Source organism: Mus musculus, chromosome 12, assembly GCF_000001635.26.
Source record: "Mus musculus strain C57BL/6J chromosome 12, GRCm38.p6 C57BL/6J".
NCBI lineage: Eukaryota > Metazoa > Chordata > Mammalia > Rodentia > Muridae > Mus > Mus musculus.
This window is the reverse complement of record NC_000078.6, coordinates 30,077,802-30,093,323: the sequence shown is the minus strand read 5'-3', so window position 1 is coordinate 30,093,323 and position 15,522 is coordinate 30,077,802. Positions and strand designations below refer to the sequence as shown.

Genomic DNA, 15,522 nt, shown 5'->3' with positions numbered 1-15,522 from the left:
GGGTGTTGAGTGCATGAGGAAACAGAAATAAAGGAGGCTCTTTCACGTGCTGTCCAATACATCTGGGGTCCTTTTGCAGGTTTCAGCTCCTTCTCCCCTCTTAAGGGAATTTGTTCCCAAGTAAGAATGAAGACATGTTTATACGGTAAAGGGCTATGGAAAATTGGAGCTTTGTCCATGATATTGATATTCTAAGAACTAACATTATTTTCTTTCTCTCTGATGTCCCTGGTTTGGGGGTGGGATAGGAACAAGAATCAAACTTGGACCTTGGGCCGAGCAGCACCTCTCCCAGTGGCTGATGTTGCTGTTGCTGCCCTTGCTTCTGAGGCAGAGCTGCACCCATACAGACTCAGGATAGCCATTCCAATACAAGTTTGACAGCTTGTGGCCCATCCCACAGACAACCTCATGCCCTCCTTTTCTCCTCCATGTCTCCGATGCCAGATTCTCACAAGCCCTGCGTGCTGTGGCTACCCTATGACAGGATTCTCCATTGGGGTGTCAAGTACATGAGGAAACAAAAATAGCAGAGCATGCCACCCCACTCACATGCCTTCTCCTGTGTAGGTTTTGGTGGGAGAACACCAATGTCTTCACAGACGCTCAGAGGCAGGAACTAGAAAAGCATTCACTACCTCGGGTCATCTGTGACAACACTGGACTCACCAGAGTACCTGTGGATGCCTTCCGTATTGGAAAGTTCCCCCAAGACTTTGAATCCTGTGAGGACATCCCGAGCATGGACCTTGAACTATGGAGGGAGACCTTCCCACAAGGTAACTCCAAGCCTCTTGTTATTTTATCGTGTCATTAACGTCAGTTTAACCTCTCAAAGAGACCGATTTTAAACCTGCCCTGCTGAGAAAGCACCGGCAAGACTGAGCCTTGTCTTCTCGTATAGAATGGTAGCACCCCCAGCAAGACCAAGGAATCAGAGCCGAGAGGTCTGCCACCGTTGGCAAGCCTGTGTTCTATCTAGGTTCATACACTGTGCTTGGGAATGCCTGGGAACTGGCAACCCCCAGATTCTCCTCCTGTCATGGGCTTTGTGCCCATGAGATTTGAGCATTCCTCTAGAGTTCTGGCAACCATGCATGAGAACAGAGCCTCCTGGGATCCTGCTGGCTCAGTCTTCCTGGCCAAGGAGCAGCAGATGAGATTTCATTTAAAAGCAAGTAGTGACTGACATTTGACTACATAGAAAAGATGTAAGACTGAGCCGGGACCTACAGATTCCAGATGTTTAATTAGCAAAGTAAATGTTCTCACCTTGTTTTTAGCTCTATGCATGCTTAGGACAGACTGAATTATATCTCATGAATTACCACTGACTCGGAATATTTATTATTTTCACATGTATGCAGGTGTATGTGTGTGGTGTGTGTATATTGTGTGGATCTTGCATGTGTTTGGGTGCACATTTGTGAACACATGCATCTGGAGACCTGAAGCTGACGTTGAGTGTTCTCAATCTAGATTCATCTTACTTTATTGCGGCATGATCTCACACTGATTGTAGAACTCCCTGGTCTGGCTAGCCAGGTTGCTCTGGGAGTTCCTTGTCTTTGCCTCTTGTGTTCTGGGATTGTGGTCAGATTGCCATGCTCAACCAGACACGGGCTCTGGATACCCAAACTCTGATCCTCACGCTTGCACAACAAGCAACTCACCCACCGAGAAATTTTCTCAACCACACAAAGTGTTTACTCTTTCATTAACTATGACATCAGATTTGTGCCATGTAAGACTTGGCTTCAAGTGGGAGCAGAGGAATTAGCTACATGGCAGGCATTTCTTTAAGGCCTAGAACCCATTTGCCATAAGAAACACAGGGATGCCAATTGAGAATGACACACAGGGGCTTGGGAGGCGGCCTCAGCCTCAGCAGCAGCGGTCGCCATCTTGGTTCCGGGACTCAGCAGAACTTAGGAAATTAGTCTGAACAGGTTAGAGGGTGCGCCAGAGAACCGGACAGCTTCTGGGACGGGCAGAAGCACAGAGCCGCTGAGGCAGCAGCCTGGGCGGGCCGCAGACAACCGGCCACCATCCGGACCAGAGGACAGGTGTCCGCCTGGCTTGGGAGGCGACCTCAGCCTCAGCAGCAGCGGTCGCCATCTGGGTTCCGGGACTCCGCGGGACCTAGGAAATTAGTCTGAACAGGTTAGAGGGTGCGCCAGAGAACCGGACAGCTTCTGGGACGGCCAGAAGCACAGAGCCGCTGAGGCAGCAGCCTGGGCGGGCCGCAGATAACCGGCCACCATCCGGACCAGAGGACAGGTGTCCGCCTGGCTCGGGAGACGGCCTCGGCCTCAGGAGCAGCGGTCACCATCTTGGTTCCAGGACTCCCTGGAACTTAGGATTTTAGTCTGCACAGGTGAGAGTCTGCACCACAGAAGCTGACAGCTTCTGGGAACTGCCAAAGCAACACAGCTTCTGAGAGAGGCCCTGTTTTGGGCCTTCTTCTTCGACCAGGAGGAGGTCCAAAAACAAGATATCTGTGCACCTTCCCTGTAAGAGAGCTTGCCAGCAGAGAGTGCTCTGAGCACTGAAACTCAGAGACGGTAACAGAATCACCAGAAGAACAATCTCTAAACAGAGTCAACTATAACTACTAACTCCAGAGATTACCAGATGGCGAAAGGTAAACGTAGGAATCCTACTAACAGGAACCAAGACCACTCACCATCATCAGAACCCAGTACTCCCACTTCGCCCAGTCCAGGGCACCCCAACACACCCGAAAACCTAGACCTAGATTTAAAAGCATATCTCATGATGATGGTAGAGGACATCAAGAAGGACTTCAATAAATCACTTAAAGAAATACAGGAGAACACTGCTAAAGAGTTACAAGTCCTTAAAGAAAAACAGGAAAACACAATGAAACAGGTAGAAGTCCTTACAGAAAAAGAGGAAAAAACATACAAACAGGTGATGGAAATGAACAAAACCATACTAGACCTAAAAAGGGAAGTAGAAACAATAAAGAAAACTCAAAGTGAGGCAACACTGGAGATAGAAACCCTAGGAAAGAAATCTGGAACCATAGATTTGAGCATCAGCAACAGAATACAAGAGATGGAAGAGAGAATCTCAGGTGCAGAAGATTCCATAGAGAACATCGGCACAACAATCAAAGAAAATGGAAAATGCAAAAAGATCCTAACTCAAAATATCCAGGAAATCCAGGACACAATGAGAAGACCAAACCTACGGATAATAGGAGTGGATGAGAATGAAGATTTTCAACTCAAAGGACCAGCAAACATCTTCAACAAAATTATTGAAGAAAACTTCCCAAATATAAAGAAAGAGATACCTATGAACATACAAGAAGCCTACAGAACTCCAAATAGACTGGACCAGAAAAGAAATTCCTCCCGACACATAATAATCAGAACAACAAATGCACTAAATAAAGATAGAATACTAAAAGCGGTAAGGGAAAAAGGTCAAGTAACATACAAAGGCAAGCCTATCAGAATTACACCAGATTTTTCACCAGAGACTATGAAAGCCAGAAGAGCCTGGACAGATGTTATATAGACACTAAAAGAACACAAATTCCAGCCCAGGCTACTATACCCTGCCAAACTCTCAATTACCATAGATGGAGAAACCAAAGTATTCCACGACAAAACCAAATTCTCACATTATCTCTCCACGAATCCAGCCCTTCAAAGGGTAATAACAGAAAAAAACCAATACAAGAACGGGAACAATGCCCTAGAAAAAACAAGAAGGTAATCCCTCAACAAACCTAAAAGAAGACAGCCACAAGAACAGAATGCCAACTTTAACAACAAAAATAACAGGAAGCAACAATTACTTTTCCTTAATATCTCTTAACATCAATGGTCTCAACTCCCCAATAAAAGGACATAGACTAACAAACTGGCTACACAAACAAGACCCAACATTTTGCTGTTTACAGGAGACACATCTCAGAGAAAAAGATAGACACTACCTCAGAATAAAAGGCTGGAAAACAAATTTCCAAGCAAATGGTATGAAGAAACAAGCTGGAGTAGCCATCCTAATATCTGATAAGATTGACTTCCAACCCAAAGTCATCAAAAAAGACAAGGAGGGGCACTTTGTTCTCATCAAAGGTAAAATCCTCCAAGAGGAACTCTCAATTCTGAATATCTATGCGCCAAATACAAGGGCAGCCACATTCATTAAAGAAACTTTAGTAAAGCTCAAAGCACACATTGCACCTCACACAATAATAGTGGGAGACTTCAACACACCACTTTCACCAATGGACAGATCATGGAAACAGAAACTAAACAGGGACACACTGAAACTAACAGAAGTAATGAAACAAATGGATCTGACAGATATCTACAGAACATTTTATCCTAAAACAAAAGGATATACCTTCTTCTCAGCACCTCATGGTACCTTCTCCAAAATTGACCACATAATAGGTCACAAAACAGGCCTCAACAGATTCAAAAATATTGAAATTGTCCCATGTATCCTATCAGATCACCATGCACTAAGGCTGATCTTCAATAACAAAAAAAATAACAGAAAGCCAACACTCACGTGGAAACTGAACAACACTCTTCTCAATGATACCTTGGTCAAGGAAGGAATAAAGAAAGAAATTAAAGACTTTTTAGAGTTTAATGAAAATGAAGCCACAACGTACCCAAACCTTTGGGACACAATGAAAGCATTTCTAAGAGGGAAACTCATAGCTCTGAGTGCCTCCATGAAGAAACGGGAGAGAGCACATACTAGCAGCTTGACAACACATCTAAAAGCTCTAGAAAAAAAGGAAGCAAATTCACCCAAGAGGAGTAGACGGCAGGAAATAATCAAACTCAGGGGTGAAATCAACCAAGTGGAAACAAGAAGAACTATTCAAAGAATTAACCAAACGAGGAGTTGGTTCTTGGAGAAAATCAACAAGATAGATAAACCCTTAGCTAGACTCACTAGAGGGCACAGAGACAAAATCCTAATTAACAAAATCAGAAATGAAAAGGGAGACATAACAACAGAGCCTGAAGAAATCCAAAACACCATCAGATCCTTCTACAAAAGGCTATACTCAACAAAACTGGAAAACCTGGACGAAATGGACAAATTTCTGGACAGATACCAGGTACCAAAGTTGAATCAGGATCAAGTTGACCTTCTAAACAGTCCCATATCCCCTAAAGAAATAGAAGCAGTTATAAATAGTCTCCCAGCCAAAAAAAGCCCAGGACCAGACGGGTTTAGTGCAGAGTTCTATCAGACCTTCAAAGAAGATCTAATTCCAGTTCTGCACAAACTTTTTCACAAGATAGAAGTAGAAAGTACTCTACCCAACTCATTTTATGAAGCCACTATTACTCTGATACCTAAACCACAGAAAGATCCAACAAAGATAGAGAACTTCAGACCAATTTCTCTTATGAATATCGATGCAAAAATCCTCAATAAAATTCTCGCTAACCGAATCCAAGATCACATTAAAGCAATCATCCATCCTGACCAAGTAGGTTTTATTCCAGGAATGCAGGGATGGTTTAATATACGAAAATCCATCAATGTAATCCACTATATAAACAAACTCAAAGACAAAAACCACATGATCATCTCGTTGGATGCAGAAAAAGCATTTGACAAGATCCAACACCCATTCATGATAAAAGTTCTGGAAAGATCAGGAATTCAAGGCCCATACCTAAACATGATAAAAGCAATCTACAGCAAACCAGTAGCCAACATCAAAGTAAATGGAGAGAAGCTGGAAGCAATCCCACTAAAATCAGGGACTAGACAAGGCTGCCCACTTTCTCCCTACCTTTTCAACATAGTACTTGAAGTATTAGCCAGAGCAATTCGACAACAAAAGGAGATCAAGGGGATACAAATTGGAAAGGAGGAAGTCAGATTATCACTTTTTGCAGATGATATGATAGTATATATAAGTGACCCTAAAAATTCCACCAGAGAACTCCTAAACCTGATAAACAGCTTCGGTGAAGTAGCTGGATATAAAATTAACTCAAACAAGTCAATGGCCTTTCTCTACACAAAGAATAAACAGGCTGAGAAAGAAATTAGGGAAACAACACCCTTCTCAATAGTCACAAATAATATAAAATATCTCGGCGTGACTCTAACTAAGGAAGTGAAAGATCTGTATGATAAAAACTTCAAGTCTCTGAAGAAAGAAATTAAAGAAGATCTCAGAAGATGGAAAGATCTCCCATGCTCATGGATTGGCAGGATCAATATTGTAAAAATGGCTATCTTGCCAAAAGCAATCTACAGATTCAATGCAATCCCCATCAAAATTCCAACTCAATTCTTCAATGAATTAGAAGGAGCAATTTGCAAATTCATCTGGAATAACAAAAAACCTAGGATAGCAAAAACTCTTCTCAAGGATAAAAGAACCTCTGGTGGAATCACCATGCGGGACCTAAAGCTTTACTACAGAGCAATTGTGGTAAAAACTGCATGGTACTGGTATAGAGACAGACAAGTAGACCAATGGAATAGAATTGAAGACCCAGAAATGAACCCACACACCTATGGTCACTTGATCTTCGACAAGGGAGCTAAAACCATCCAGTGGAAGAAAGACAGCATTTTCAACAAATGGTGCTGGCACAACTGGTTGTTATCATGTAGAAGAATGCGAATCGATCCATACTTATCTCCTTGTACTAAGGTCAAATCTAAATGGATCAAAGAACTTCACATAAAACCAGAGACACTGAAACTTATAGAGGAGAAAGTGGGGAAAAGCCTTGAAGATATGGGCACAGGGGAAAAATTCCTGAACAGAACAGCAATGGCTTGTGTTGTAAGATCGAGAATTGACAAATGGGACCTAATGAAACTCCAAAGTTTCTGCAAGGCAAAAGACACCGTCAATAAGAGAAAGAGACCACCAACAGATTGGGAAAGGATCTTTACCTATCCTAAATCAGATAGGGGACTAATATCCAACATATATAAAGAACTCAAGAAGGTGGACTTCAGAAAATCAAACAACCCCATTAAAAAATGGGGCTCAGAACTGAACAAAGAATTCTCACCTGAGGAATACCGAATGGCAGAGAAGCACCTGAAAAAATGTTCAACATCCTTAATCATCAGGGAAATGCAAATCAAAACAACCCTAAGATTCCACCTCACACCAGTCAGAATGTCTAAGATCAAAAATTCAGGTGACAGCAGATGCTGGCGAGGATGTGGAGAAAGAGGAACACTCCTCCATTGTTGGTGGGATTGCAGGCTTGTACAACCACTCTGGAAATCAGTCTGGCGGTTCCTCAGAAAATTGGACATAGTACTACCGGAGGATCCAGCAATACCTCTCCTGGGCATATATCCAGAAGATGCCCCAACTGGTAAGAAGGACACATGCTCCACTATGTTCATAGCAGCATTATTTATAATAGCCAGAAGCTGGAAAGAACCCAGATGCCCCTCAACAGAGGAATGGATACAGAAAATGTGGTACATCTACACAATGGAGTACTACTCAGCTATTAAAAAGAATGAATTTATGAAATTCCTAGCCAAATGGATGGACCTAGAGGGCATCATCCTGAGTGAGGTAACACATTCACAAAGGAACTCACACAATATGTACTCACTGATAAGTGGATATTAGCCCAAAACCTAGGAAACCCAAGATATAAGATACAATTTCCTAAACACATGAAACTCAAGAAAAATGAAGACTGAATTGTGGACACTATGCCCCTCCTTAGAAGTGGGAACAAAACACCCTTGGAAGGAGTTACAGAGACAAAGTTTGGAGCTGAGATTAAAGGGTGGACCATGTAGAGACTGCCTTATCCAGGGATCCACCCCATAATCAGCAAACAAACGCTGACACCATTGCATAAACTAGCAAGATTTTATCGAAAGGACCCAGATGTAGCTGTCTCTTGTGAGACTATGCCGGGGCCTAGCAAACACAGAAGTGGATGCCCACAGTCAGCTAATGGATGGATCACAGGGCTCCCAATGGAGGAGCTAGAGAAAGTACCCAAGGAGCTAAAGGGATCTGCAACCCTATAGGTGGATCAACATTATGAACTAACCAGTACCCCGGAGCTCTTGACTCTAGCTGCATATGTATCAAAAGATGGCCTAGTCGGCCATCACTGGAAAGAGAGGCCCATTGGACACACAAACTTTATATGCCCCAGAACAGGGGAACGCCAGGGCCAAAAAGGGGGAGTGGGCGGGTAGGGGAGTGGGGGTGGGTGGGTATGGGGGACTTTTGGTATAGCATTGGAAATGTAAATGAGCTAAATACCTAATAAAAAATGGAAAGAAAAAAAAAAAGAGAATGACACACAGACAAACTTATTAACCACTTCCATCCCAGGCTAAGAAATGACCAAGGAAACCTCTCTGAAGCCTCCATCTCCAAATGTAATGCTATGCAGATACAGGGTATTGAGGTGTAAAGTGTTAATGAAGAGGTGCAACTCTGCCCACAGTAGGGCTGGTGGTCTAGAGTCTTTCTTTCTGGTGGCCTTACTGCATTTTGACCTTCCACGTTCCGTAGATGACAAGTGTGTCTTCCCAGAGGAGGTGGACAATGGGAACTTTGTGCACTGTGAAGAGTCTGGGAAGCTGGTGCTTGTATACTCCTGTTTCCATGGATACAAGCTGCAGGGCCAGGAGCAGGTCACATGTACCCAGAAGGGATGGGACTCCGAACCTCCTGTCTGTAAAGGTCAGTGGTATCATGTGGTGTGGTTAACAGTAATTACCAAACAATCTATTTCCCTGTGGAAAACATCAGATCCTTCACCAAAGCATTACTCTGAGCACAGGTATCCCTAGAGCTGATCTGGCACTGAGGAGAAAGAATGTCTCTCTGTTGTCCATACCGCATTGCTTTCTCCAGATGGCAAAACATGGAGACAGTCACGTCAAATCTGGACTCATGGTGATTTCAACGAGGAGTGAAGAAAAGGAGCTAATAAGTTCTAGACAAGGTTAGGGACAGAATTTTCAGACCCTGTTCCCCAAATGAAATAGCAGAGAAGGTTCTCACTCCTGGTGAGACCCATAGAAAGACCCAGAACAATCATGCCTTGGCGCACTGCCTTCCCAGCTGTGTTCTTGGCCTCCTCCGGCTCAGGAAATCAATTTCCTGAGAGCAGAAGGAAGCAGGCACTCTCAGGTCCTACTGTAAGGTCTCCCCTGACTTCCTCCACCCACTTCTCTCTTATGACTGTGCAGAGTAGGAATCGCCCCCAATATGGCTGGGAAGCTGGCAAGAGTGTTAACCTCTTGAGGAAAAGCCTGAGTCCTGACTTTTGTCTGCAGAGACAAGTCTGTGAGAAAGGATACACCCAGGCTCTAGTTCCCTGCCAGTGAGACTTATTGATACCTTAGGGAAAGATTTTAAGTAAAATCTTTCAGTTTTACTTAAAATCTGCCTCCTATAAGTAGCACTTCTGCCAGGGGCATGGAGCAGTGAAAAAAAACACAGTGGCCCTGCTTTTAGAGAGAATGTATCGTCTCAGTGTCTGTCAGCCACATCAATAATAGATTCCTGAACAGGAGACAGAGCCTGCATTCCAAGTGTTCCCACAGAATGGGGGACATTTAGCAAAGTCTCTGAATGCAGAGGTGATATCATGAAAGGACTTGGCTGGTTTGCAAACAGAGATAAAAATCCAAAAGTTTTGTTTTCTTTTTAAGAGCTCTGGAAAGCTGGTATGACTCTGTGAACATGACAGACACCTCTTAACTCCCACATCCAGTTTCTGAGGGTGAACTTCAGTTTACATCTCCTTTGGCACAAGGATGAGCATGTCATTTTAACTTTGAAACCCAGAGTGTTTTTTTCTTGAAAGGTTATAATGCTAATCATTTTTAAACCCTGAATAGTAAAGAAGAAGAGGGTCAAGGCTCAGCCTTGGCCATGATTGACTCCTGTGTTCTGCACACCATGGCAGACAGTCATGTTGGGTTCCCCCAGTGCATAACTGTAGTCTAAGACCAGGACAAGGAAGAGAGGAAGCAGAGATAGGAAAATTGTCTGGCAGCCTGGTGAACTGCCCAGGAATCAATGGGTCTGAAGCCTTCCGGGTAAGAGATGAAAGCTACTGAGAGAATACACCAATCTGACCTGGATCCTGGGATGTAAACCAACAATTCCACTCCCCCAGACTTGTACCAGTAGAAAGTGGGCTGTGAAGGCCCAGAGCTGACAGACTCCCCAGCTCCGTTTGGGATCTGATCATGAGCCACAGTGGGCCAAGGAACAAGGCCAAGGACTTTATTACTCAGAACACAGAGATTCTCTCCCAGAAGACAGAATGCCCGTGGAAAGAATGATAGAAGACCAGATGTTCTATGAAGTGGCAACATCTGTGTGCAGGTGTTGTTTCTGACACCTGCTACTTTGATCACTCTGAATTATCACATTTTGTAGTTAATCTTCATTAACATTATGACAAACCTCAAAGCTTTCATGCTGGTTTGGCTTAGCAATTAAACAAAAAATGCTCACTTTACTAGAATTGCAGGTTCTCCCCACTGGTGGTGTCTCACTAGGCTGAGAGTCCCCAGGGTTTGGCACAGTGATATTCTATGGTTGACCAGCCCTGGGGTGCTCATATCTTAGCCTGTACACCTTACTTCCTTTTGTCTAAAAATCTGAACTTTTGCATCCTCATTCAGGCTGTTTGCTTTAAGATTTATGACTGCAAAAGCCTGGCTAAGGAAACCTGTACCTGTTCTCAGCCTGCCTGGGTGGACCTCCTGAATATGAGCTGACATAATAGTTCACAGGGCTCCTCTTAGATGAAATTTAAAAGTAGGACACCCATCCTGCTTCCACCAGACAGTTTTATGTCATAGAGGTCACTGGGGTTTTTATCGCCAGCCCACATCCTTCAGCTGTTTTTATCCTAACTCTTTACTTCTAGAGTGCCTAGCTTCCTAAACTTAAAGAAGTTGTGTGGTACAATTAATGGTCACAAGGTACTAAGGACTTAGTTACCAGTTACCATTGGCTTAATTTCTAAGCTTCCTGGGTGCTTCTAATTATAGGAGCATCAGGTGACATGGCCTCAAATGCAACAAGTGAGCTCATAGTGTAGACGCGGTGAGCAGAAGACCCGACATCCAACTTTTCAGACCAGCAGCCTTACAGGGCCAACGGTTCTGAGATTAAATTGGCCTGGTCTCTGAGTCACTGCAAAGCCAAGTGTGTTAGGAGTGAGGCACCCTCTGGGCAGTACTGACTGTGACCTCTTTCTCCAGTGCAATAACTCCACAGCTTCACACCAGATTGGCTCTTTCAGAAGCTAATTACTCTGCCCCTTAAGGTCACTCAGCTTACTCCTGCCTCCAACTCTTCAAATGTACAGTGAGAATAGTCGTGGGATCCAGCTCTTTGGTGTCTGTTTAAATTGATTAATGAGTGTACAACATCAAGAACAAGGCCTAGTGCCCTTTCAGCACGCCATGAAATACCATGCTGAATACATTAAGGAGGGTCTGCTAGTACTGTAGACCAAGTTTACCCAAGATATTCTACTGAACGAAAACAGAAGTGACAGAGTCGTATGTATGTCTATATGAGAATCCATTCTGATTTATTCAGAAGAAACGGTACCCATTTTCGTGGGATGCACAGATAAAGGTCTTCATGAGCTTGCAAAGAACATGGCAGGACTGAGACCTTATAACAGCAGGAGTTTCTGCAGAGCAAGATGGGAAGAGGGAATAAAGAGAGACTGATTGTTTTATGAATACAATCCATATTTTCTGCCATCCTGTCTTTATAATATTTTGTACACAAATCATGGAGGTGCATTGAGGAAACCTTCTAGGTGCAAAAATGTTCACACTTACAGGTGTCTACACTAAATCTTACTCCTAACTACATGTATCCAAAGAAGGAATTACAAGGAAACAAACTAAGCCTTTAAAGAATGATAGACTATCAATGTGTGTCTAAACAGTCTCCAGCCAGTTGTGAATCCACATGACTGGCTACAGAAGGAAGAGTTACAAGCTTCAGTACTTGACATAGAAAATCCAATGAGATTATTTTATCTTCTCTGTTCAAATCCCATTTAGCCTCTAAAATCCATCTATGATGGCTTGAATGAGTTGACACCTATACTCTCAGCGGGTGGTGTTTTGACAGTCTTAGGAGATGTGGTTTTGGTGGAGAAAGTGTGTCAATAGGGGCAGGCTTTGAGAGTTCAAAATCTTGTGACATTCCAGTTTTGCTCTCTGGTACTTGTGGTTCAAGATGTGAGCTCTCAGCTGTTTTAGCCACCATGCCTGCCTGCTGCTACACTTCCCTACCATGATGGATATCATCAGCACAAGTAAACCCTTCCTTCAACAAGTTGCCTTGATTATGGTATTTTATCACAGTAATGCGAAAGTAATGAACGCAGATGTTGTTAGTACTATGAAGGGGCTGTTGCTATGCCAGACATGAGCATATTGGGCTTTGGAGAAATGTAGAAGACCTTGGAACTTAGGACTAGAAAAGTAGTTGAATGCTGTAGTGTGGCTTAATGACCCTCTTATTAGGATCTTGGAGGATAGTCATGATGAGAGTGCTATAGACTGTGGAAGCCCATGCCAAGAGATTCTAGAGGAGAAAAACATTAGTAACTGGGCTAGAGAGCATTATTGTAATAATATGGTAAAATTGTGGTCACTTTCTGCCCTTGTCCTAAGAACTTGCCTGGGAATAAATTTAAAGGTAATGGTTTAATTTATTTGTTAAAAGAGATTTAAGACACCCTAATATTGATTCTAGCAAACGGTTGTTAGTAATCACTCTTATGCATGTCTCTAATGAAAATCAGTAAGGAGGACGAAAGGAAATCTCATATGACTCAAGGGCTCTAGAGTCCATTGCAGGCTGGTAGGAAACTTTCCAGTGTTATTCACATGGTTCTGGTTTTAGAATCATGAAAGATATGAGAGTAAAGAGGTCATGGAACCTTCCCCTACAATCTCAGAGAGCCACTGAGGTCAGACAGTGTGTGGCAGGGGAGTCCCTACGTGAAGGTCCTTAAGAGATCAAGAGATCCTAAAAGGCCATTGCATAAAGGTGTGAAAATGAAGCCTGTATTTCAGTGAAGATAACAAGATGTTTCATATACCACAGCAGCAGAGTATCTGCCCAGGAGAGCTGAACACAGGTAGAAGAGGGAGAGACAGAGAGACAAAGACAGAGGAAGAAAGAGACAGAGACAGAGAGACAAAGACACAGGTAGTAAGAGACAGATAGACAGACAGGCAGACACACAGAAAAGAGGAAAGACAGATATGTTTAAGCCTTTTGACATCAAACATGTAGCTACAGAATTTGGTATTTTCCATTGAGTTTTGGTCTTGCTTTGGTCCATTCTTTTCTCACCATACCCTTTTCCTCCCTTTTGGACTGGCAGTGTATATTCTAGGCCATTATGTATTAAAAGTATGCAATTTGCATTTTGAGTTACAGGGGTTACAGACTAGATATTGCCTTTAGTCTCAGAAAAGATGCAGACTTTGGATGTTTAAACTATGTTAAAACTCAAAGACTATGAAGACTTTCAGAGTTGGACTAAATGCATTGTGCATTATGATATGGCCATCAGCCTATGGGGTACAAAGAGTGGAATGTACTGTTGTGGATAAAATATCTCCCATAGTCTTGGGCAGTTAAGTAATTGGTCACAGTTGATTTCACTGTTTGGGGAGGCTCATCACGTATGTGCCAAGTTTCAAACACAGGACAATTGGCTCAGGTAACATATCAAAGTGACCTGGCCTCTGGGTTCTCCTAGCATCCCCTATTCCCTACCTGTTACAGGGTATTGCTGGTATATCTCACCCTCTGTCCTGAACTTGTCAGCCCAGGGACTGGACTGCCCTTTCCCCAGAGACTCTTCCCTTCTTTTGGCCTGCTGGATGCTTTCCCTGGCTCCGCTCTCTCCCTCCTAAGGGATAAGTGCATCTATTTCTATATCTGCTTTCAGTAATAAACAGATCTGTGAAGATATGCTCATGGTGATCTGAGGACACATTCTACAGCTTTTGAATAAAACCAAAATTTTATTAGGCACTCGACACTTTGATCTTCCATTCAGGTTGCACTAGAGTTCTAATAAGGTAGCTAGCTAGCCTCAACATGTTTTCTCTTTCCTTTGTAGGAAGCACAAATTTCTACTCAGTGTAGGCTTGCAGCACACACCTCAGGATTAATCATCTGCGAGAAAGCCCAGAATGTGTATGGTCTCAAATTCCCTAGATCCTAGATTGATTCAGTTTAGAATAAACAGAAGTTTTTAAGTCTGAGATTTACTGTTGCCCATAAGAAAGCCATGACCGAGTCCTAAGCATCAGTATCTCAGGATTTTGCCCTATTTGAAAATAAAATCTTTTCAGATGCTTCTAGGTGGCTTTCACCCAGGATCCAGTGTCCTTACATGAAAAGACATCAGGACAACTGGAGAGGACTGGGGAACACCACAATGAGTCTACAAGATGAGACACATTCGGAGTTGTTCTAGAAAAGGAAAAGGGAGAGCCTTGGTGGCTGACATCTCAGTAAGCTCTGGCCTCCAGCACTGAAAGGGGACCAGGTTCTAAGGCTCTCAGCTTGTGGTGATTCCTTGAAGCAGCCACAAAAACAAAAACAAAAAGCATACAGGAAAAGTAAGAATAAGATTCCCCAGATGCATTGCGATGGAGAGGAGGGCATAGTATTTGTCTGTCATCCATTACCTCCCAGAAGCACAGTGTGCCTCACACGGAGGCAGAGCTGAGTCTACAGTTAGCAACAGAGTCTCATACAGTGATACATGCTCATAAGGAAAAGGCAGTGGAGGCTACTGGAAGCCGGAATGTCAGTGTAAGCAGGGACAAAGGTACACCATGAGCCACAGGAACTGCTGAGATGGGCCTGGCCACAGAACCAGGACTAAGGCTCTCTGCAGGTGCTTTACCTCAAACAAAAGAATTATGAGATGGCCAAACAACTGGGAAAGTGGCAAGGCTATGACACTGGTGTCTTTGAGACCAAGGGTGGACCTAGGTAACCTGGAAGAGGCTGCTACATGGAGCTGAGGACATGGGCTCTTTCTTCCCTGTTACTGACTGTGAGTTGTTCCTGCAGATGTTAATGAGTGTGCAGATCTGACACACCCACCTTGCCACCCCTCTGCACAGTGCAAGAACACCAAGGGAAGCTTCCAGTGTGTGTGCACAGACCCCTATGTGCTAGGTGAGGATGAGAAGACCTGCATAGGTGAGTGGCTTCCTGGCAGTGCCTGTTGGCCCATTTCTTGGAAATAAGGAAAAATAATGTGTTTGAGGTTCTCAGACTTTCGTTATGTTCCTAGAGGGTGACCCCAAACTTTCCCAAGTGCCTAATTGAAGCTCACCTTGCCTAGTATCAAGTGGACAATGAGATCCTAGAGAAATTCAAGGAATGGCATCCTTACAGCTTTCAATAGCGTGTCTGAAACACCCTTTTGATGCAAATCATTCTACAGAGTGTGTAGA

At 43.4% G+C, this 15,522-nt stretch overlaps 1 protein-coding gene across 4 annotated transcripts in view; it reads left to right on the top strand.

Moving 5' to 3' along the window:
- Nucleotides 1-15,522, top strand: part of Tpo (thyroid peroxidase) — a 78,326-nt gene that overhangs the window by 39,661 nt on the left and 23,143 nt on the right. For 2 of the 4 annotated variants that reach the window (NM_009417.3, XM_011243856.2), the window contains exons 12-14: nucleotides 571-779; nucleotides 8,546-8,716; nucleotides 15,134-15,265. In NM_009417.3, the coding sequence (NP_033443.1) occupies nucleotides 571-779; nucleotides 8,546-8,716; nucleotides 15,134-15,265 (512 nt within the window). The remainder of the gene's footprint in view (nucleotides 1-570; nucleotides 780-8,545; nucleotides 8,717-15,133; nucleotides 15,266-15,522) is intronic. The other 2 variants (XR_003950045.1, XR_872405.2) reach the window with 1 other exon arrangement.